This window comes from Grampus griseus, assembly GCF_964374135.1.
Source record: "Grampus griseus genome assembly, chromosome: 10".
Lineage (NCBI taxonomy): Eukaryota > Metazoa > Chordata > Mammalia > Artiodactyla > Delphinidae > Grampus > Grampus griseus.
In genome coordinates, this window is record NC_139004.1 from 37,995,037 (window position 1) to 38,018,011 (window position 22,975).

The 22,975-nt window shown below is 38.5% G+C and overlaps 1 protein-coding gene across 21 annotated transcripts in view; it reads left to right on the plus strand.

Annotated features, from left to right (window-relative positions):
* The window catches only part of FKBP5 (FKBP prolyl isomerase 5), a 96,808-nt gene that overhangs the window by 60,209 nt on the left and 13,624 nt on the right, over window positions 1–22,975 (plus strand). For all 21 annotated transcript variants that reach the window (XM_082662655.1, XM_082662639.1, XM_082662637.1 and 18 more), the window contains 4 exons: window positions 210–352; window positions 1,305–1,419; window positions 16,653–16,809; window positions 21,583–21,673. In XM_082662655.1, the coding sequence (XP_082518781.1) occupies window positions 210–352; window positions 1,305–1,419; window positions 16,653–16,809; window positions 21,583–21,673 (506 nt within the window). The remainder of the gene's footprint in view (window positions 1–209; window positions 353–1,304; window positions 1,420–16,652; window positions 16,810–21,582; window positions 21,674–22,975) is intronic.

The window sequence follows — 22,975 nt, forward strand, 5'->3', positions numbered from 1 at the left end:
CAGCAGAGAATCTTCTCTGATAGCCCTCAAAAAAAAAAAATCACAATTTATTTCTTAGTGTATAGGTCTCACTGAGGGTTTTTTTAGCCCCTACTTCCTAGCTGAATAGTATGTAAGGAATTGGAAATTCGTTTGAACTTTTGTTTCGTGACAATTAAGTCTTTTAAAATATGGCTTATAGCTTTCAACCACTTTTTCCTTTCTCCTAGGCCAAGTTATCAAGGCATGGGACATTGGGGTGGCTACCATGAAGAAAGGAGAGATCTGTCATTTACTGTGCAAACCAGAATATGCATATGGCTCGGCTGGCAGTCTCCCCAAAATTCCCTCGAATGCAACTCTCTTTTTTGAGGCAAGTATGTGTGTGATGTTGCCTTGTTAGCATCTGCTCTACTATAGTGCTGGCTCCAAAGCAACAGGCAGTGGAACAAGGAGCTGAGCTTGCTATTGAGAATCAGATCCAACTTATTTATTTTGGAGCTTGGCTTCTTGAATTGTTTCCCACAAACCCAAGGGATGTGTGCCAGTGCTTTCTTAGAAACGTGTCTCTGGCAGAAAACGGTCATATCCAAATAAACAAAAGACAACAGGCTTAGAAATAAAGGTTCTGGTCAGTGGTGTGAGTTATGACATACTCAAACCTGATCAGAAGACAGGATGGAAATGTGGGAGATACATGTTGAAATACACCTAAAGCTATAAAGCAAGTTGTAAAGCTATTTTCATATTACAGAGGTTTATAAATGTCACAGATCTCACTTCCTCATTAGAAGCAGTAGATGGTGATAAAATGGTATTCATTGTGTTGAATTATACATATTTGGCCATACCTAATTAAAAAATTAAAGAGGGGAAATGCCTAAAACATTGTAACTAGGTAAAATACACCTTTAGTTGGTTGTAGGCCTGATTCATAAGCTTTAGTCTTAATTTTAAGAAGGGCATCCCATGAATCTGGGGAGAAAAAGTGGTGGCCTCTAGAGTCAGACAAAACAGTCTGGGCCAGCACTGTGTCACTCTGGCGTTTTGCCCACAAGGCAGTTTTCCTAGTATTTCCTGTCTGTCTTTGCACTGCAGCCCCACAGGATGTAGTCCTAGACATTATCATTACATGAAGTTTCTTTCCAGGTATTGAAAAGTGTAGTGTTCTTTTTTCCCTACTTTTCCAATAATTAAGAAGCACAGGTAAATATAAAACAGAGTTTTATTTTGTAAAATGAAAGGAGAGTGGTTGCCCTTGCCTTTAAGTATGTTAAATTGGCTTTTTTGGTCTGTTCTCAGTCAGATCCCTTTTTCCTTTCTAGATTGAGCTTCTTGATTTCAAAGGAGAGGACTTATTTGAAGATGGAGGTATTATCCGAAGGATCAAACGGAAAGGAGAAGGGTATTCAAACCCAAACGAAGGAGCGACAGTAGAAAGTAAGTACTGCTGTGAGAGGGAACTGGTCCTTAAAAGTTGGGTTCCAATTATGTGGATGAAATGGAGATTTTGTTTTAAAAAATCTGTTTATGAAAATAAATATATTGAATATATATCTCTTAATAGTTTTAAATTCAACATTTATTTAAAAGTGACTTCATTTAGTAAATATTCATTCAACCTGTGTGTGCCAAGAACTGTACCAGCCTCTTCAAACTCAAAACAATGAGTAAAAGGTAAGCCCATCCATCAATGAATTCTTGGTCTGTGGACTCCTTGGTGTGCCAACAGTTATATCAGTTGCCTTATATATTATTTATTTATTTCTCACAATAACCTTTTGAGTTATGATTAATTATCCCTAGGTGAGAAAAGTGAGTTCAGAGAAGTTATGTAAATTACCCAAGGTTACAGAGTTACCAAATAGAGTAGTAGATTGTAATGCCCGTCAGGGCATCAAACCCATTTCACTGGCTGTCATTAAGATAAAAAACAGTTCATCATTTTAGTTAGATCAAAACAGGAGAATAGTTTATTCTGTTCTGTGTCAGGAGACCTGGGTTCAAGCTCTGCTTTGTCATTTATTGAGTGACCTGAAGCTATTCCATTTTCTTCATTTGCTAATAAGTTGGATATAAGGACAGGGCTGAGGACTGGGTTAACTGAGCCCCCGTCCACCCTCCCAGAGGGAGGTGTACACACATTGTGTGTACACACATTGTGTGTACACTACTTGTTACTTCATATTCTAATCAGCATCTGCCCATTTCCCTAGTATACAGTGAGTGCTGGAGGACCAGAATCTTTCTTCATCTTTTTGTTTCCAGCATCACCTACAGAGCCTTACACACATTTGTTGTTCAGTAAATGCTTTCTGCATGGATAAATGTTTGCAAGATGGCATTTACTGAGTTGAAGTACGTCAAAAAAGACAGTAGTGAGAAAACAAATACTTCCATTTAAAAAAATCAAGGGAGGGCTTCCCTGGTGGCGCAGTGGTTGGGTTCCACCTGCCAATGCAGGGGACGCGGGTTCAATCCCTGGTCCGGGAGAGCAACTGGGCCCGTGTGCCACGGCGAGGAGTGGCCCCCGCTTGCCACAGCTGGAGGGGACCCGTGTGCAGCAGCGGGGATCCGATGCAGCCAAAGATGAATAAATAGAACAAATAAATTAAAAAAAATTTTTTTTTAAGTTATAAAAAAAAAAAGTCAAGGGAATTCCCTGGTGGTCCAACGGTTAGGACTCGGCACTTTTACTGCTATGGCCCGGGTTCAGTCCCTGGTTGGGGAACTAAGATTTTGTAAGCTGCGTGGCGCAGCCAAAAAAACTTTTTAAATTTTAAAAAGAAAGAAACAAATACTTCCCTTAAAAAATAAAATCACTGGGTTTCCCTGGTGGCGCAGTGGTTAAGAATCTGCCTGCCAGTGCAGAGGACACGGGTTCCAACCCTGGTTCAGGAAGTTCCCACATGCTGCAGAGCAACTAAGCCAGTGTGCCACAACTACTGAGCCTGCGTTCTAGAACCCGCGAGCCACAACTACTGAAGCCCACGCACATAGAGCTGGTGCTCCGCAACAAGAGAAGCCACAACAATGAGAAGCCTGTGTACCGCAATGAAGAGTAGCCCCCGCTCACCACAACTAGAGAAAGCCTGCATGCAGCAACAAAGACCCAACACAGCCAAAGATAAATAAAATAAAAAGAATTTTAAAAAAAATCAAATTACTAAATAAGGATGGCAGCGTGAACTATTGATATTATCAATATAAAAGGCCTAAAGAGTTCAATTTTAAAATGTAAACTAGAATAGTTGATTTTCTCATCTTTAATGTTGCGTGTTGAACCACAACATTATTTTACATTCTACTTTGAATGCATGTTTCATTTCCATGAGTCTGGCAAATTAGTTCAAATTTAGTTTTTTTTTTAATTGGAAAGTTATAAATAGTATTACTGTTCTGTTGTAGTTAAAGTGTTTAGATAGTTATCACTCTTGATAAGTTTTAGAATAAATGAAGAAGAGCTCAGGTGTATAGTGTTGGAGAAATACCTGGACCAGGAGCCGGAAGATAGGGTTCAGGCTTTGGCCCACTCTAACTAGACGTTGCCTTTCTGGCGTCAGCTTCTTTCCTGTCCAGTGATGCAGGGGTAGACTCCTTAATTTCTAAGGTCCTACTAGCCCGAAAAATTCCTGATAGAATTCTAAATGTTTATGAAAGTTATAGGAATGATAGAAAATTCTCCTCAATATATTAACAAGAACTTAAAAATCTTGTCTATAACATGTATTTTAAATTTTTATTATGAAAACTTTCAAACATATACAGAAGTAGAGGGTTTTTTCCCCCTGTGATACAGTGACTCCCCAGATTTAGCAAGTTATATATTTTAAAATTGGAGGGTTTTGTCAACTAAATTAAAAGGAAGAGCTTCCCAGTTATAGGCAATACCACAAAACTACCACTGTAGAGTTAACTTTGGAGCAGGCTAAATTAAATCAAATCTTGCTTTTGGTAATATTTTCAATTGGAGTCATTTTTTTAACTTTTCATTTTGAAATAATTTTTGACTTCTGGAAAAGTTACAGAACTAGTACAGAGAATTTCCTTATATGCTTCACCCAGCTTCTCCTAATGTTGACATCTTACTTAAACACAGTACTTTTATCAAAATCAGGAAATTAACATTGATTCAGTGCTATTAACTATTCTACAAATCTTACTTGAATTTCACCTGTTGCCACGCTGATGTCCTTTTTCAAGTCCACCATCAAATTCAGGATCCAACATTGTAATTTAGTTGTCATGTCTCTTTGTCTCCTCCAATCTGTGACAGCTGATCAGTCTTTGTGTTTTTCATGACTTTTAACACTTTTGAAGTTAAAGTTAAATAATTGAAGGCCAATTATTGTAGAATATCCCTTAATTTGGGTTGGTTTGATGTTTTCCCCTGATTAGATTGAGGCTATGCATATTTGGAAAAATACATAAGTGATGTGCCCATCTCAGTTCATCATTATCAGGAAGTACATGACATTGATGTCTCATTACTGTTGATGTTAACTTGGGCCACTTGGTTAAGGTGGGGTCCGCCATGTTTCTCCACTGTAAAGTTACTATTTTTCTCTCTCTAGTTACTAAGTATCTCACTGGGAAGGAAATACTTGGAAACTATTCAGATAACCTCTTTTACATCACACCTTCACACACTAATTTTAGCATCCATGAATGACTTTTGTATGCAACAGTTATTACTGTGGTATTTGCCTAATGGTGATTTTTCTATGTCCACTGTTTCTTCTACATTTAATTAGAATTCTGCTGTAAGGAAGAGCTGCCTCTTCTCCCCTGTTTATTCAGTCGTTTATTTATATCAGTATTGACCCATGGATGTCATTTTATTCTGTAGGTTATTATTCATTACTATACTTATTTATTTTGTTGCTCAGATTGTCCTAGATTTGGCCATTGGAAACTCCTTCAACTTGGCTCTTTGGTCCTTTCAACATTGTTTCTTGAGCACTTTCTTACTTATGACACCACTAGATGCTTAGGGCTTATTTGGTAATTTTCCTGCCCCCGGTCTGGAATCAGCCATCCCTCCAAGGAGCTGATTCCTTTTACTGGAGAATGGTATTTAGAAATGAAGATCTGGGTGCTAGGTATACTCATGCTATGGAATGTTATTGCTTCTAGAACCTCTTAACAGAGCTAGAAAATACATATATCTCGACATGCATATATATACATTCTATGTGTACTTCTGTATTAGTCTGTATATGTGTATTAAAAACTATGAGTACATACTGACACTTTCAATTTCAGCCCACCACAGTTTTGTTTTAGCCTCCTCTCTTTGCTTCTTTGAAATTGCTTTCTCCAACAGTGAGAAACCTGGCTCTCATTATTCACAGTGTATTTATTTATTTGCTCAATCATGGTATATACAGAAAGTAGTTTCAGAATTGCTAACCCATACCCCTGTGAAAAACAAATTTCCTGGGACTTCCCTGGTGGTCCAGTGGGTAAGACTCCATGCTCCCAGTGCAGGGGGCCTGGGTTCGACCCCTGGTAGGGGAACTAGATCCTGCACGCATGCTGCAACTAAGAGTCTGCATGCTGCAACAAAGATCCTGCATGCCGCAACTAAGACCCAGCGCAGCCTAAATAAATAAATAAATATTTAAAAAAATATTTTTTCCTAAGTAGGAAATATCTGAGTGTACTTCCTTTTGTCATTAGCCTATAGCATACATTGAAAACACTGTTTTCCAACTTAGGTTAGTTCTTTCATCCTCATTCCCTTCAGTATGGTTATGTTATTCATTTGTAATACAGTTAAGTTCATTTGTTATGTTTACCTTCCATTGGGGTTCCCCCCACACTCTGGTAGGTTTTAATTATTTGTTTTTTTTGGTGTATGAAACATTACCATGATTTTAGATGATACAAAAAGATATACTCAGAAGTGTTATTCCCCCCCTCATCCCTACTAACCTGTTCCCATTTCCTCATTATTTCCACTCTGTTCCTTCCTACCTCCTATAGGTAACCAATCTCATTAGTTCCTGGTTTATTATTGTATTTTTTTGCAGAAGTGAGCAGATACATGTATTTTTATGTCCCCTTTTTGCGTGAAGGATAATATACTATGAATAGAATTTTTAATATATGTGAATAATCATTTATATAATTTTTTTTTCTGTTTCTAAATGTATTAAGAAAGGGCAATGACTAATTTTTTTGTCTCTCATCTTGTTAGATTGTACTTTCCTGGGAAATTTGAGAGTAAATGGTTTATTCTTACTTTTTCTCCCAAAAGCCCTTTTTGGTTTTCTGGAACAAATCAATTTTATAAAACTTTATTGTATTGTCACTTATCAAGGTTAAGGTGTCCTGCTTTCCCTCTTTGAAACCAGTTAGCTCTGTGTGGGAGGAGGACAGAAGGTTGACTCAAGAGTGGTCTGTGTCAGAAGCCAAGATCACCTTGTTCCTTTTGAAGTCTACTCAGTCTTCACTTTACTGGTTTGCCTTTTTTTGGTACCATCACCCATATACTATTAGATTCAAAACCAAGTAGAAATCCTAGAACTAAAGCCAGTTCCACAGTGAAAGAAAAACTATAGACAGTGATCATCCATTATGATATGTCATTATAGATACACAAGAGTGACCAAGTTTCTGTCATTTCTGTGTAAAGGTACAGTGAATAGCCGGGGGAGGGGGCACACAGGCTTTGGAAGTGATAGATGTGAATTTCGAATCTTGGAATCACTACTTGATATTTTTATGACTTTAGACAAGTTACTTAATCACCTTGAGCATACAGTTTTCTCATCTGTAAAATGGGAATAATAATCTTTTACCCCCACAGATTGTTGTGACAGTTAAGGGAAGAAAGGTGCCTAATACATGGTAGACACTTAGTTTCTTTTTTCTATAAATAAATAAATTTATTTCTCTAAATAAATTTATTTCTCTAAATAAATGTTTATATCATTTATTTTGCGTCCTTTAAATAGATTTAAGGAAATAAACTTCTCTTTCTCTTATATTCTACAGCCAGTCCATCAGCAAATTATTTTGTCTCTACCAGGGTTGACCTAGAACCCATGATCAGTTTGTCTTCAGTAACAGTCTTAAAAATAATTATATATCTTCTTAGTAATGTTACCTAAATCATATTTCTCCAGGATTTTTGCTGGTTTGTTTTCTGAAGAACAAAGTTGTGGACTGAATCAAAAGGCTTTTATTGAATTGTGATCTTTTGCTTCCTTTTAATAATTTCTTTGGGGAAAAGAGAATTTACATTAGTTTGACAGAATTTATTCTTTCTCAAAGAAATTGTGATTTTTACTCCGTCAGGATCCTAATGCTTGCAAATCAATTTTTAGATTCTGTTCCAGTGTGCTTTATGTCAATTAAGATGACCATCTTGTAATTTTTATTCAGTGTTGTCCTTTTTCCATTAAAAAAAAGTCACTGTGTTCTAAGGTACTCTAATTGACATTATCATGATGACTGATACTTTAGTCATCATACTTTAGCTTCATTGCCTGTAGTGGCTACATTGTTACTTTTAAGCTTTACTTTCTTAGAAAAGCCAATCTGACATAAGGCTCTGAATAGCTACCAGCTCCTCTTCCCCCAACTCCCATCTCTCACATCTTCTGAGTTAACTTCCGTGCTTGGAGTAGGCACATCAAAATGCTAGCTGTGTGTGACTCTCTTGCCTCACAGTGCTTTCAGCCACATCAATGCAAAGAATGCAGACAATCGGGAGTATTTTCAAATGTGAAAATTTCAACAGAGTGATCTGCAGGGATTCAAGTTGTTGGAGTACCCTTCCCTCTGCAAATCCCACTGAAATGAGAGATGGGGAGGGGAGGGGTGGAGAATGATTTCAAAAAAAGAGGAAGAAATCCGTATTAGTGGTGGAAAATAGGAAGACTACAAGAAGTGGATCAGAAATTATGGAGAATTTCTGGAATATGTAAAGTAGATAAAATTGGACTGATGGAAACTAGACTCAGGAAACCCAACCCACAACAGGTGTAGAGAAGACCTCTGCAGAGGTACATACTGTTCGTCTCAACAAGCTTGGGAAGAACTCCAAGCTTAGTCAGCTGGTGCAAGGGAGCCAAGGCAGGCTATGGGGTAATCATCAGGGTTGTTATAAAACAATATGGAACAGCTGGGCTAGTAAGCCTGTAGTGTAGTGGTTCTCAACTTTGGCTGAATTTAGAATTACTTGGGGAGCTTTTAAAATTCTGATGCCCAGGTCTCAGCCCAGACCAGTTAAATAAGAATAGCAAATCTCAAAGGATGGAACTCCAGGCACAAGTATTTAAAAAACAAAAAACATCCCTGGTGATTCTAGTTTGCAGCCAAGGATTGAGAATTACTACTCGAGAATTACTACTCTAGGGCCTGGCTGTGACTTTTGCTCCCAAGCTAAAGCCAGTAAGGCCCAATTTCTAAAGTAAAGTAGGGATCTGCCTCAGAAGGCTCCGTGTGTTAGGACTTGGACTACAGAATGAGAACATAAGTATCTTTGAGCTTTTAAAACAGATTTGAAGGGGAAAAAAGTGAAAGCAGCTCTGCACAACAGTAAATAAGCAGAAGTGTTTCGCTCCTGAAGTAAAACTTTTTCCTACATCACCAGTGGAAAAAGGTGTCCCCAGCCTTCCTGTGCACATGATGCTCAGCATGTAGTAAATGCTCAATAAATATCTTTGGGATCTTAACCCAGAGATCTGCATGATCAGCCCACTCCTCTTGCGAAAAGGCCTACCATGGAAGTATATCCAATGGCTTAGAAAAACTGTGTCAGGTAACTAAAATCACTTGATCTTTCTGAATCCTTCCTTTTAAAGCATGACCAAACAATACAGAATCATCAGCAAATACCACGAAATGGAAGCACTGAGGTGGACTAAGAAGAAATAGAAGAGAACTTTCAAAATACTAATTAGTATCTTCAGAGATATTTAACAGGATATTAAATTCATGAGTCAGAAAAATCAGCTTCTCTGAAAAAGGAAAAGATAAGAAAGTATCTGAGGGGCTTCCCTGGTGGCGCAGTGGTTGAGAGTCCGCCTGCCGATGCAGGGGACACGGGTTCGTGCCCCGGTCTGGGAAGATCCCACGTGCCGCGGAGCGGCTAGGCCCGTGAGCCATGGCCACTGAGCCTGCACGTCCGGAGCCTGTGCTCCGCAACGGGAGAGGCCACAACAGTGAGATCGGCCCGTGTACCGCAAAAAAAAAAAGAAAAAAAGAAAGTATCTGGAAATTAAGAATGTGATTATCAAAATTGGAACTCTGAGGAAGGTTTGAAAAGCAAAATGGACAGTCCCAGAATCTTGAATTAGTGATACAAAAGATAGTGAAGAATATCTCAGAACACAGAGGGGGAAAAAAAAAACACCAAAGAGATGAAAAGTGAAAGAAAAATTAGAAGACTGGGATAATCAAGGATAGATGATATGTATCTAACCAAACGTGTAATGGAAGAAGGTTTCCTAGAGAAAGAAGAATTTTTTCTGAAGAATTTACCTCACACACAGTTTTTTTTGTTTTCTTTTTTTTTTGGCTGCATCGGGTCTTCGTTGCTGTGCCTGGGCTTTCTCTAGTTGCGGCAAGCAGGGACTACTCTTCGTTTTGGTTCGTGGGCTTCTGATTGGGGTGGCTTCTCTTGTTGCGGAGCACGGCTCTAGACACACGGGCTTCAGTAGTTGTGGCATGCAGGCTCAGTAGTTGTGGCTGGCGGGCTGTAGAGCACAGGTTCAGTAGCTGTGGTGCACGGGCTTAGTTGCTTCGTGGCACGTGGGATCTTCCCAGACCAGTGTCCTGCACGTTGGCAGGCAGATTCCTAACCACTACACCACCAGGGAAGCCCCAAGATAGAAGAATCTTAAGGTTGAAAGGGCCAGTTGATGGTGGCACACAGGAGTAAGGAGTGCTTTTTCACCTAGATACATCCTGGTGAGATTTCCCTTTCCTTCCTCCCTCCCTTCCTTCCTATTGAAGTATAATAGACTTAAAATATCATTAGTTTCAGGTATACAACATAATGATTCAGTATTTTTATACATTAACAAAATGATCACCATGATAAGTCTAGTTACCATCTGTCACCTTACAAAGTTATTACAGTATTACTGACAATATTCCCTATGCTGTACATTACATCCCCTGACATTTATTTTCTAACAAAATTTGTACCTCTTTATCTCCCTCACCTATTTCACTCATCCCTCTACTCCTCTCTCATCCTCCTGTTTGTTTCTGTATCTAACTCTGTTTCTGTTTTATTTGTCCATTTGTTTTTTTAGATTTACATGTAAGTGAAATCATGGGGTGTTTGTCTTTGTCTGACTTATTTCACTTAGCATAAATACCCTCTAAGTCCATCTGTGTTTTTGCAAGTGGCAAGATTTCATTCTTTTTTTTATGGCTGAGTAATATTCCATTGTATATATATCTGGTGAAATTTCTTAATTCCGTAACTTAAAAGAAAATTTTGAACTCTTCCAGGGAGAAATAAGCTATGTGCAAAAGAATGAGAATCAGAATGACATCAGACTTCTTATTTGTGACACTAAATATTAAAAGACAGTGCTTTGAGCATTGTCTGTAACCGAATATTTTAAAGCTAAATTTCTATCCTCAGCCAAGTTATCACTTAACTATGAGAACAAAATTAACTTTGGAGTATGCAGACTTGTGCCCTTTTTGAAAAAAATACTATAGGATATTCTAAAACGTCACAAAAAATAAAGCCAAGAAGTGAAGACTTAAGGCATAAGAAACATTAGCATAAAGTAATTTCCATAACATGACAGCTGAATTTGGATCTCTGAAATGGTAGAACTATAATGTTAAAATAATAATTGTTTAACAGTATGGAGCTACGGTAATTAACAAAATGAGGTGCAAATGGGAAATGAAGAGGGGAAGCAAATGGTCTAAGAAGGTTTTCTTATTCAAGGAGATATTATGCTGATTAGTCCACATTGATAAATATGTATATGTGTGTATGTATGTGTGTGTGTATATATATACACATATATGTGTGTGTGTGTGTATATATATACACACATACTGTTGAATGATTTGTTTAAAATTTAACGTTAGGTACCAGTAAGAATAGGATGTAGAACTTCCAAGCGACTGTGCATGGAGTGGGGAAGTAAAGGAACGAGGAAAGGTTGATAAATTTAGTAAAAGTAATAAAGGAAGAATAACAAAACATTATGTAGGAAATCAAAAATAAGATTGTAGGAATAAAATCAATCATGTCAGTGATTACAAAAAATATGAATGAGATAAAGTCACCTATTAAAGGCAGAAATTCTTATAAGGTTAACACAGTGATGACAACAAAATCTAGCTATGTGTTCTTTATAAATAAAACACCAAAAACCAAAATGGTCCAAAATTGAAAATAGAGGAAAGATTTCATGTATGACCATGTTGAAATCTGATAGAGCTATGAGGGTTTTTTGGGTTTTGTTTGTTTTTCACATGCTTTTGAAGTATTTATGAATGTCCTGGCAAATTTTGTCCAGTAAGAGAGAGCAGATTCTTGAAACCATTTTATTATATATTTTCACAAAATAATGTAGTATGGTACTTGGGTCTAAAATGGATAGTGTTTATTCTTTCATATATTTTGGATTTATATAGCTCCTTCTAAAAAGGTATCTTCAAGTCTTCGGGTAGAGTAAAATCTTAGTAGAAAATAATCTTTTTGTTATTAAGAAATTAAGCCAGTGGACCATTGATTTTGGAATAGTATTAAAAAACAAAACTCCATATCAGTAAAGAAGTTAAATAGCTCTTGGCATTTATTAAAAATAGGAGTACTAACATATTCAAAAGGGAAAATTCCTATAAATGAGTGAAAATGACTACCATTTTCCTTAATGCCCTGTTTTCAGATTAATCATTAAATAAATATTTACTTTCTGGCCCTGAACTGTGTGTTGTACACACAGTTGTACACACTGTGAGGTACAAAATAAGATATTGCCTTTGCCTACTTTGAATTTTATTCATACTTTGACAGCTCTCTCTCTGGAGCGATCAAGTGGTTTCTTATACCAAGTTCTAAAACATGTTTAATCTGGTATAATTTACCACTAATTGCAGGAAAATAATCATAGCTAACATTCATTGAGTTCATCTCTGTCTATCCACACATAACACAGTATTTTCACATAGTAGCCACCCTGACATTAAATGAATGCATGCCAGATATTGGGCTAAAAGCTTTAATTCAATACCTAATTTAATACTCTCAACAATTAGGAGTTAGCTGACATTATTTCCCCTGTTCTATAGATGAAGAAACTGAGCTTCAGATAATTGAAATGACCTTGCCCAAAGCCACAGTTGTTAAGTGACAGAATGGGACTGGAGTCCAGTCTGGTGTAAAGAGGAGAGTGGTGAGGATTTGTATTGGTATAGAATTTATTGCTGTGTGCATGCTTCCTGTTTAGACTAAGGCATATAACCATTTGCATAAATGTTATTCTGTTCAAGTAGCCAGGTTCCACACCTGCCCTCAGCATCTGTCCCCTCAGTGCCATGAGCAATCTTCCAGTGGTATTTGTTCATCACAGTACAAAATGGTACAGAGGACAGGAGGCAGTTTGGGGGAAATTTGACCACCATGACTGAAGGGAAGAGTTTCTCTTCTAATCAGTGATTAATATGCCTCTCCTGATTTTAGAAATCCATCTCTGGATTTGCCTTTTTCAGGGGGTCATTAAGATCCCACTGTCTCTTGGATGCTTTGCTCTGTTAGGCAGGAGATGCAGGCAGAGAGAAACTCCCTTGGCATGAATTAGGCAGCAGAGAAAACCCTTGCCGAGTGGGAGTAACCTGTCACAACCTGGTTTTCTCTGGCTAAATGACCAGTCTTGTCTAGTCGTAATGCCATTACAACATTCCCATTCAGATCCCCATGACCTAGTAATTGTTTTGGGAATGAGTGCAAAGCTATCAGACACCAACTACTATAATTAGAAAAGGGAAAAACAGACACTTACCAGAGCTAACGTCTTTAGGCTGGAGCGTTTACAGCACTTTTTTTGGGGGGTTATGGAGCCTCTTTCTCAGTTTTGCTTCCTAAAATACAAACTATACAGTTTTCGGGTTCTTGCATTCCAGTTTTTTTCCTTACTGCAGTGCACTCTTTCCTTTTCCCCCCTATTTTAATCGGAGTACAAATTGCTGTCAGCACATCGAGTTCATGTGCCAGCCACTTTCAGAACAGGGTGTTCTGTGCTCTTCAAAACAAAATTGCTCTAGGGCAGTAAGAGAACAATAAGTCAGAGCTCCAGTTTAAGTGATGTTTTGCAGCAGACTGGGCTCACTTGATGTGGTTACACTCGGATTGCGCAGCAAGGCTCGGTAATTTGGTTTGGTTTGACTTCGTGGGGTTTGGAGGACCTCCCCCCTTTAAGTTACGTAGACTTTAAGTCAAGAGAAAATGTTGTCCCTTTTTAACTTGTGTATTTCTTTCTCTTCCCAAAAAAACCCTAAGTAGAAGCATCCTGTATGTACTTTTATTCTCTTTGGGCACGTCATAGATCATTTACTTCCCGTAAATCATGCTGGTTGGAATTAGCAACAGACCTCCTGAGCCCTAGAGGCCAAGCTCCCAGTGAGTCATGATGGTTATTATTAAATATTTATTAAATGAGTTTTTGCACTAAGCGATACAGGTCAAAAGCAACCACAGGTCTTCCACAGCCAGAGCTGCCATGGTTTTCTTTGGTAACAATTATTGAGACAATTAAAAAAAAAAATTGGATCTATAGGAGTCAGGTATGTCTGCATCTGTCACCATGATGGAGGTCCCTGCTGCGGCAATCGGCTCCAAGGTGGGGAGGAGTTCTTGTCAGCTGTCATAGAACTTGTCACACCAGTCTTCCAATTTTAGAAACCAGTTAATCTAGCGAGAGTGTTTGCTACTTGTAGATGTAAAGAATCAATGGACTATACTCCCTGAGGCTGTGATACCTCCTCTTGCTCTGACATTCCAGATAATGTCAGTATTAAAAGGTTTTATATATACACGTAAAGACTGCTGCGTGTGTGCACGCACGCATGCGTATCAGTTTATCAATTTAAGATTCTATGGTACTGTAGGTAGTGCTTATTCAGGTTCAACTTCAAAGAGATTTAATAGAAAAAAAAGATTGGTCCCTATATAAGGTAGTAAGTATTTATAAGAGTTATTGCAAATGTTTCCCTATTAGGTGGCCAAAAACATTGGTTCTACCATATATTGTTTCTCTTAGAGAGACCGGCTGCAGTGAACATTTTTTTTTTGCTTTCTTAATTATGCCTTCATTATACTTTGACTTGAACTTTTTTTTTTTGCTTGCTTGCTTGACTTATCTTTCCCAACATGTTTATTAGTAGCCAGTCTTTTCTTTCCCTAATATGAAGGGTTATCACATGTAAAGAGAACTTCTGAAATTATTTATATAATTTTAATATCAAGTATATGCATCAAGCTGAAAAACCAGCCTAGGAAACTGACACACAGGCAGGAATCCTTCACAGAGTCTCTGGATTTCCTGTTTTGAAAACACATTCAAACTTGATCAACCAAAAACCACAACGAATGTACTGATAGTTTCCTCCCCCACTAAATGTACTCTCCATCAGGGAGGAAACACTTCTAACAATACACCTCACTCAAAAAGATCTGTCAACTAAGTTGTGAGCTACTAGGATAATAAATCTCAATGCTTGAGATATTCTATAATATGTGGGCCGAAACTCACTTTGCTTAGCAAATCTTTTCTCATGAAAAGTATCATCACATTAGTCTAAATTAAATTTCTTGGGCAGATTTAAAGATATTTAAGAACACAAATTTTCAAACTCTCAAATTCTTTAGAGACACCAGCTTTTACTCCAGTAAAAAATATCTTAAGCCTAGGATTCCTTGCAGAACCTCTCTAGTGTGTATGTATTTGAAAATAATAAAGTTGAATTTATTTTGAAACTATTTCCAATTCAAAAGAACTTTCACTGTGCTGCAAGCTAAGCTGTATTTTATCTAGAACATTCCAAAAGTGAGTTAATAGAAAGTCATGTGCATTTATGAGTATGGGACATAGAACAAAATTTCTGTATGCCAGCTCCACCCTGAGAGCCAGTCTAGCTCTTGCCCCTGTTTAGAAGGTCTGACTCGAGAGTCAGGCCTTCTCTAGTTTGGCCCAAGCGTCTTCGACTCCACCCTATGTCTGCAACGGGAACAAATCGGGATGGTATTAATCCTAGTGACTTAGAAAACGGTAGAGAACTTCAAAGCATAAATGTCCATGTGACATTTCTGCCCCTAGTGTCTATGCCACTGCTGTTTACTCTTCAGGGTTTCTCTCATTTCCTAGGCCTGGGCTAAAGGTAACCTGATGAAATGATTAACTACAGGAATTAGCTTTGAAGCTGGTTTCTGGTCTACATTGAGAGTTATATTACTGGGCCATAGAATCGTAGAATTTTAGAGCTTCAAAGGACCTTTGAGATCAAGTAGTTCAAAAGTAGAGTAAGTTGGAATTGAATTTGGAAAACAATTGTCTCCTGGAACGAATGTAACAGAACAAGTGATTTTTATCTCTAAAGCAAGTTATTGATCTAAAATAGATCAACCAGTCTCAGAAAAGAAGCATTTTAGGAATTCCTTACATTTGAATCAAGGCCATTATATTACAGAAGTAGGAATAAAAAATTTTCTTATGAAAGACAAATTATTACATTGCTTGTCAACTGTTGTGCTGTCATACAAGCCATCCATTTTTCTGACTGAATGAAAGACCTAAGTGGAAAGGAATGAATATCCGTAATATTAAACATAGTTGGAAAGTTTCAAAGAATTTATCCCAGAAGAAAAAGTCTAACTAACCAAGAGAAAAATATATATCTGTATGTGTTTTCCTATTTTATATGAACATAAAAGCCCCTTATCTAATGTGAAATTACCCTGGGAATGAGCTGAGTTTGAGTGCAATGAGGAAGTAGACCCTGAGAAATTGACCTCTTCACTTAACATTTCAGAGGAGGGGGTTGAGTAATTTGATTTGTCGAGTTATAGGAGACTATTGATTCCTTCACATTTTACATTTTTTACTGCACTAAGGGATTACAGATATGTTAGTTATTGATGATGTTGCCTTTGGCCTTTTCATTTTTATTCAGACATATTTGTGAATGAGATTAAAACTCTTAAAGAAAAAAAAAAGAGCTTCTATATTCAGTTAACCCTTTAATATCACTGGGGAAATAGCCATTCGGTTGTTTTTCAACCCAAGCATCCGAAGCCAAGATGCAGTTATAAATGTTTAAGCCTTTGTATACTTGATATTAAGTTTGTGGCATTTTGATAATTACCTATTAAATAATCTAGTATTTCTTGTTTTGTGTTATAGGTGAGGAAACCTCTGTCATATAGTAGGTTTAAGTTAAACCTGTGTTTCCACTTTATTATCCTCTAAGCTATCTTACTGATGTAGTTATCAGTAATTATGTTTAAACTTAAAACAGAAAGAAATATGATTGCTCTTAAATTTCCAGACTGGGCAGACTAAGCTTCAACAAGACATACCACGTATGTCTCTAGATGAAATGAGGAAGGGGAACTACTCATTTATCAGGTCCCTGAGTTAGTCACGAAGAGCAGCTCTGTTGACTGTCCTTCTCCTCTCCCTCAGTCCACCTGGAAGGCCGCTGTGGTGGAAGGATGTTTGATTGCAGAGATGTGGGGTTCATAGTTGGCGAAGGAGAAGACCACGACATTCCAATCGGAATTGACAAAGCTCTGGAGAAAATGCAGCGTGAGGAACAATGTATTTTGTATCTTGGACCACGGTAAGCAGCATACCAGTTCAGTACACAGTGAAGTTATCTAAAGAACAGGGATACACTTGCTTTTTCAATCAACCTTTTGCTATTTTCAGTGAAGTTAAGGCCAACAGTGGAAACAATTAATTAAATCAGGCTACAGTTAGTCACAGAGTGAGTTAATGGGCCTTATAATATTACAGACATTTGTAAGCCTATTCACTTGATTCATGTGTGTTCAGGGTAGGACTGACAGGCAAGTTTTGCTTTTCTGTTTGTTTTGCCTGCCATATTGCCAAGACAGGAAGCTGTTGGCTCTTCTCACGTGATTCTCCTGCCCCTTCTCTCCTTTTCTCTAAATTAGGCAGGAGGCAGTAAAACGTGGGGGTTAGAAGTTGAAGAAGCATTTGGATGATTTATTACCACTTGAATTTGTGCCACCTGTTCTTATACAGACTCCCTGAAAAAAGAGTGTTCTTCCTGGATCTAAAGGCAGCGGAGATGACTCATTTTTGCCTAAATTTTTCCCATCATAAGGATATCCATTAGCACTACCAAGCTTAGAACTATCAGACACTAACTGTCTCTCTGGTGAAAACATGTTTGGTATTATTTTTAGATCTAAAATTATACCATGAATCCAACCCTTCTATCTTGAGAAATGGACCCTTGAGAGAAACCAGGGTGTTTTGATTCTGTTTGTGTGAAAGTGCATCTGCTTATCTCATGTCTCATCCCTCTCTGGATCCTTGGATTTCAGTCAGTAGGATTTTGAGTTATTGAGAATCTTGATGACCTGCACTTACCAATAGGTAATATTGTGCCTTTTGTACAGTTGGTTGCCTTTGTGTAGCCTCGGTCATAATCCAGTGGCATATTTACCTTTGCCCTAACACTTGAGCCATAATCGTATTTCTTAAGTGATGTTTTAGTCATGCCACTACCCACTTGAAAATCCTTGCAAAATGCTCTACACCTCGAACCCTTTAGAGCTTTCACTGAGGCACCTTTTATTTAATACCTTCCTTTTCTCGGTCTTATTCCTTTTTCAACTAGTATATTCCCACCTTAGTGTGTTTTATTTACATTTACTATGTATTTGTAGTTCACTTAGGTGAATCTGTTTCTATAAGGAACTTTTTAATTCAGGTGGTACATAGAGAGGCTATCTCTTCCATATCCAAGTAATATCTAACTATTTTTAATCCAGCATTCCAAAGTTACAGTAGTTCTAAACTCATATAAACAGAGTGGTATTTATGTCCATGTGTTTTCAGATCTAAGTTCCTTGAAGATGAGTTCTCTATACATTGTGAGCATATAATATGAATTGGTTCATTACATTTTAACCTAGCTGACAAGCCAGTTGTGGGAACAGATGTCTCAAGTTTAATGGCAAAGGGAAACAGGAATTATCCTTATATTTATTAATGCAAATAGTTCCTTGCAAGTTTAAATTGTTGTATGATTAGTGATTAAAAAAAAAAAAACCATGCAGCTTACCAGCTGTGTACTCGACTCTCCTAAGCCTTAGTTTCCCTTTATGTAAAATGGGGATAATGGTATCTACCATACAAAGTTGTGGAGGACTGAATGAGATAATGCATGTAAAGAGTGTAGCAAAGTGCCTGACACAGCCAAACCCTTAGTATGTTAGCTATTATTGCTGTTGTGATGATTATCTCTCTCTTCCATTTTACTCTCAGACCATAAGGAAAGGGAAACCCCGTTTTAACATATGGTAGATTTTTCAGGCATAAAAGTTGTCAACAAGTTTTCATAAATTACTAGATATAAAAGTTTTTTCATATGTTTTATGGAAATAATTTAGCATAGTTAGAAAGGAACATGTTCTTTTCTCTTCAAGATGTTGCTTAGTATGTTGAGGAGTCATTTAAAGTGCAGAGTCTACACCAGGAGACTGTCCACGCGGGTGCTGCGTAAGATTATCCGTGTATCTAGAGAATCCCTGCCCACCGGGCATGCAGTGAGCGTGTGCAGTGAATTTGCTTGTCTTACCAGAGTCCCACTTATAGATACATTGCATCTGAGTGTGGCTATAAATATGGCTGTTGCAAATATGTGTTCTGTGTTACTCTTAGTGTCATCTGTATTTCATGCTCCAAAAACCCCAGGGCATATACCTTCCCTTTCATTCTGATAGACTCCTTGGCAGGATGTTTTCATCGTAAGGAATTCATAAAACACTTTCAGAGAAGCCATTTTCTCTCTTCTCATCAGGACAGTGTCTTTAATATTGTTTTAAATACGGTGACTGATTAAGCTCTTTTGTTTCAGGTAAAGTGTGGCTAGTTTTAGCTTTTTTCTTTTTTCTTCCTTATCTTCTGTCCTGCACCAACCCCAAACAAAAACATAGGCTACCGAGAGCTGGAGTATCTCAGTTATGCGGCAGTGTGGGTCAAAAACTAACAACTTTCTGGGACACACAGAGTCTGAATTTAAATCCTGGCTCTACCACTGCCTCTTTGTGTGATTCTCAGGAAGCACTTCTCTCTGAGCCTCAGTTTCTTCATCTGTAAAAAGGAAGCAGTTGGTAAGAGCAGTTGCATACAAGGTGCAAGTGCTTCTTGTATGCACATAAAGGCTTAATGGTCATTAGCAGTCATTATTTGTATCTCTGCTCTCTGCAGGCACCTGTCAGTTTAAGAACATTGATACTGGATTCCTTCTGTTACTGTAATCCAGCTTGTCTTTTGGTTAAGCCTAGAATTCCTCTTGTGGTGTTCTGTCTTTCAGTCAGATGAATTTGTGTGCCCTGGGTCCTTCCTCGCCCAGCCTAATCCAGCATAAATCAGACAACTTTCTGTAAAATAGGAAGTCAGGTTAAATGCTCCCAAAACAGTTCGGTATGAGCTTACGCCCCCCCAGGATTATGTTTTCCACATGTGTCTTCACAGTTTCTTCATTTGAACCCAGGAAAGACTGTAGAAATCATATCCTTCCTTAGTCTTCTTTAATCCCGTTGATGATAACCAGAACAATTTGGTGCCTGCCCTCGACCCAAACCCTCACCCTCCTTGCCCCCCAGCCACGGAGCTCCTATTTTTAAGCGTTGTAAGGCAGCTGTTCGCATCCTCGGCACTATTGACATTTGGGGCCGGATATTTCTTGGCTGGGGGAGCTGTCCTGTGCATTGTAAGATGTTTGGTAGTGTCCCTGACCTCTACCCACTAGAAGTCAGAAGCCTCCTAGTTGTGACAAACCCCAAATCTCTAGACATTGCTAGATGTCCCTGATAGGGATGGGGGATTAACCCCTTTTGAGAGCCACTGGTCTAAGGCAAGAGCATCTGTTGGGTTTGTACCTGCTCAGCACAGGGCTCCAAATAGAACATGCTGTCAGTAAACACATGCTCAGTGAGGACTCACCTGCCTACCTGATTCCCATCAGTTAAGGAATGTTCTTTTATTTACCAGATGGCAGAAACAAAATAGGAGATATATCGGTCTGAGAGCTCAAAGTAGAAAACTAGTCACAACTTCCTACAGTTGGCCACTGGTAATTATGTCCTCTTTTATTTCTTTGCTGAAGATACCTTTTGCCCTGATATTAAAACTACCACACCCCATTCCTACCAGCTCTCACTCCATCTCTATGCCTCTCTCTGCCTCCAGCTTCCATTTTCTTGTGTAACAGGGGAGGTAAATGAGTAAGCATTTTTCTTCCTGAAAAATTCAGGCAGGGAGTAAAGAAGAGGTACAAATAGCAAGAGGTGAGTGTTCCCACTCTAGTCCTTTTGCCCCAGAGAAAACTGAAGGTATTAATACATCAACTTGGTTTTGGCCTGGTTTCAAACCGTAGCCTGAAAGTTTGAGTTTACTAAGATTTTTGCAGTGCCATTCCATATACTAAAGAGTAGTTTGCTTGAAACAGATGGAGCAGAGTATATTCCAGTGAACGTTTTCCTAATACGCTGGGCATTGTTCTACATGCGGGGAAACCACTGAACCAGACAGACAAAGCTCCATCAGAATTTCCATTCTAGTAGATGTGTGCTCCTTCAAATGCCTTGGATGTGTTAAAATTTTAAATGATCCCCAAAAACAAATTTATATATCCCCGTAATTTTATTCAGTAAGTTTTGGCTAAAAAGTGTAGTGTTTTACAGTGTTATAGCCAGAGAGCTATGAGAATACAGTACAGAGTATTTCTCTTGATGAGGTATTAGACTTTGCTGGGGCTGTTCTTTTTGATTATACATTTGTTTTCTAGTATGCTTTCTGCAAGTCTTGAAGAAATACTATGAGGACGTATATCCTTCCTGATGTGTGCACCTTCCCCCCACTTATCTGAATGGAAGTGGTACTTTTGGAAGGGGACAGCACTTTAAAGTTAAAAGCTTATTAAAACATACCTCTCCCAAATCAGCACTGTAATGATTATAGTGCCTGTCTTCTCTGGGTCCTGATAGAGCTTCAGGGAAAGCCCTTACAGTCAAATAATGGCTGTTTTATAGAAAGAACTAGATATAAAATCAAGCAGAAAAAGAGACAGTGACATTTAAAATCACACTAAGCAAGCTGTCCCAAGGAGTACAGGTGTTGCATTACATATGAATATGAAGAAGAAAACTAAATGCAGCCTGGTTTCTTAAAAAAACCACAGCAGTGATACTTGGCACTATATCTTCTGATCAACATCTGGTTTGTCTTCAGGGCCTTTGATGTGCGTAGTTTGCAAATGATAGCTCTATGCTGATGTGATGCCTCAAAATACTGAAGGGGGTGCCTGGAAATACACCAATTCTTTAAAGTTTTATTTTTTTACTCTCCATTTCAGATATGGTTTTGGAGAGGCAGGGAAGCCTGAATTTGGCATTGAACCTAATGCTGAGCTTATATATGAAGTTACACTTAAGAGCTTCGAAAAGGTGAGAAAATACCAACTTCTTTGAAATCATGACAGATTTCTTCTCCATCCACTTCTTGTAAATTAGTGTCTTATATTACGAGGTGGTATAGATAGATGGTATTTGTTTGTATATTGTGCTTTTCATGACCAAGTTTGTCTGCTGTCTCTGACGCTGCTACTAGAGCACAGGACAACTGATACAGCACAGCTGATACACAACCAAGGAGCTCAGTGTTCTTATTTTGTTCCTATGTGTCAGCCTTTTTTTTTTTTTATTAACTTTTTTGGGTAGAAGCCAAGACTTGTTCCCTTATTTGTTCCTAGACTTGTTCTTTTTGTACTTTTTTTCCTGGGTTGAAGACAAAAAGGTTCATGTTCTTGCCAAGCATCTCCTTGGGGGAGTGGGGTGCAGTTTTCCAGGGCTGGACGGATCATACCCTTCACAGGACTCGTGAAGAGGCCTTCACTGTGGCTCCAAGTTATTACCCAAAATGCAAGGGCTTCATGGGCCACCAGGCTTGGTGGCAAGGAACACAAGGAACAAACCTGCTAACCCTAGACTTTTTCTTTTTGTACCTGTCCAAGTAGAAAAAAAGAGAGCGTTTGCCTCAGGTTCCAGAAATGGCACGCCTCCTTGAGTGTATTTCCATCTCAAACCCGCCTCTGGAGGCTCCCAGCAGCAGCTTCCTTGGACAAACTCAGAGCATGTGCCTGAGCTAGGTACGCTGTCCCATCCAGCTACGTCCTCTGCACCACCAGAGCCCAGCCCTTCCCCGAGAGCCTCAGGAACTGCATCTTGTAGACCTTTTTCATCCCCACAGTGCTACCTCCATGTTCCATACTTCAAGCTTTGGACTGGAAACGTGACTGTTTTTATGTTATTAGACTCAGAAAGGAAATCATTGTCCTGTAGGCCTCTAACTTTGGGATCCTCCCCAAACAGTGATGTTCCTCATCATAACACATTCCCCAAAACAAACGTATGCTCTTGTCACAACCATTGCTTGTTGTCAGGTAACGTCTTCTGAAGTCCTGCTAGCTCAGTACTGATCCTCCAAAGCTGTCTTCATAGCACAAAGTGGTTTTTATTTTTAAAGAGGGAGAAAATAATTTTTAGCAATAAAGTAACCCCCACCCCTTCCCATCACAGCCCAGTGGACCTGGTACACTCAGGAGCCTCCTCACTGTAGTACGCCACAGCGAGCCTGTGCTCAGTCACGGCTGCAAGGGCATAGGCCAGGCTGCACTGCTAGGTGTATTTGAAACCAGGTGATCAATCCAAGAAGAAGATACAAGAATTGCAAATATATATGCATCCAGC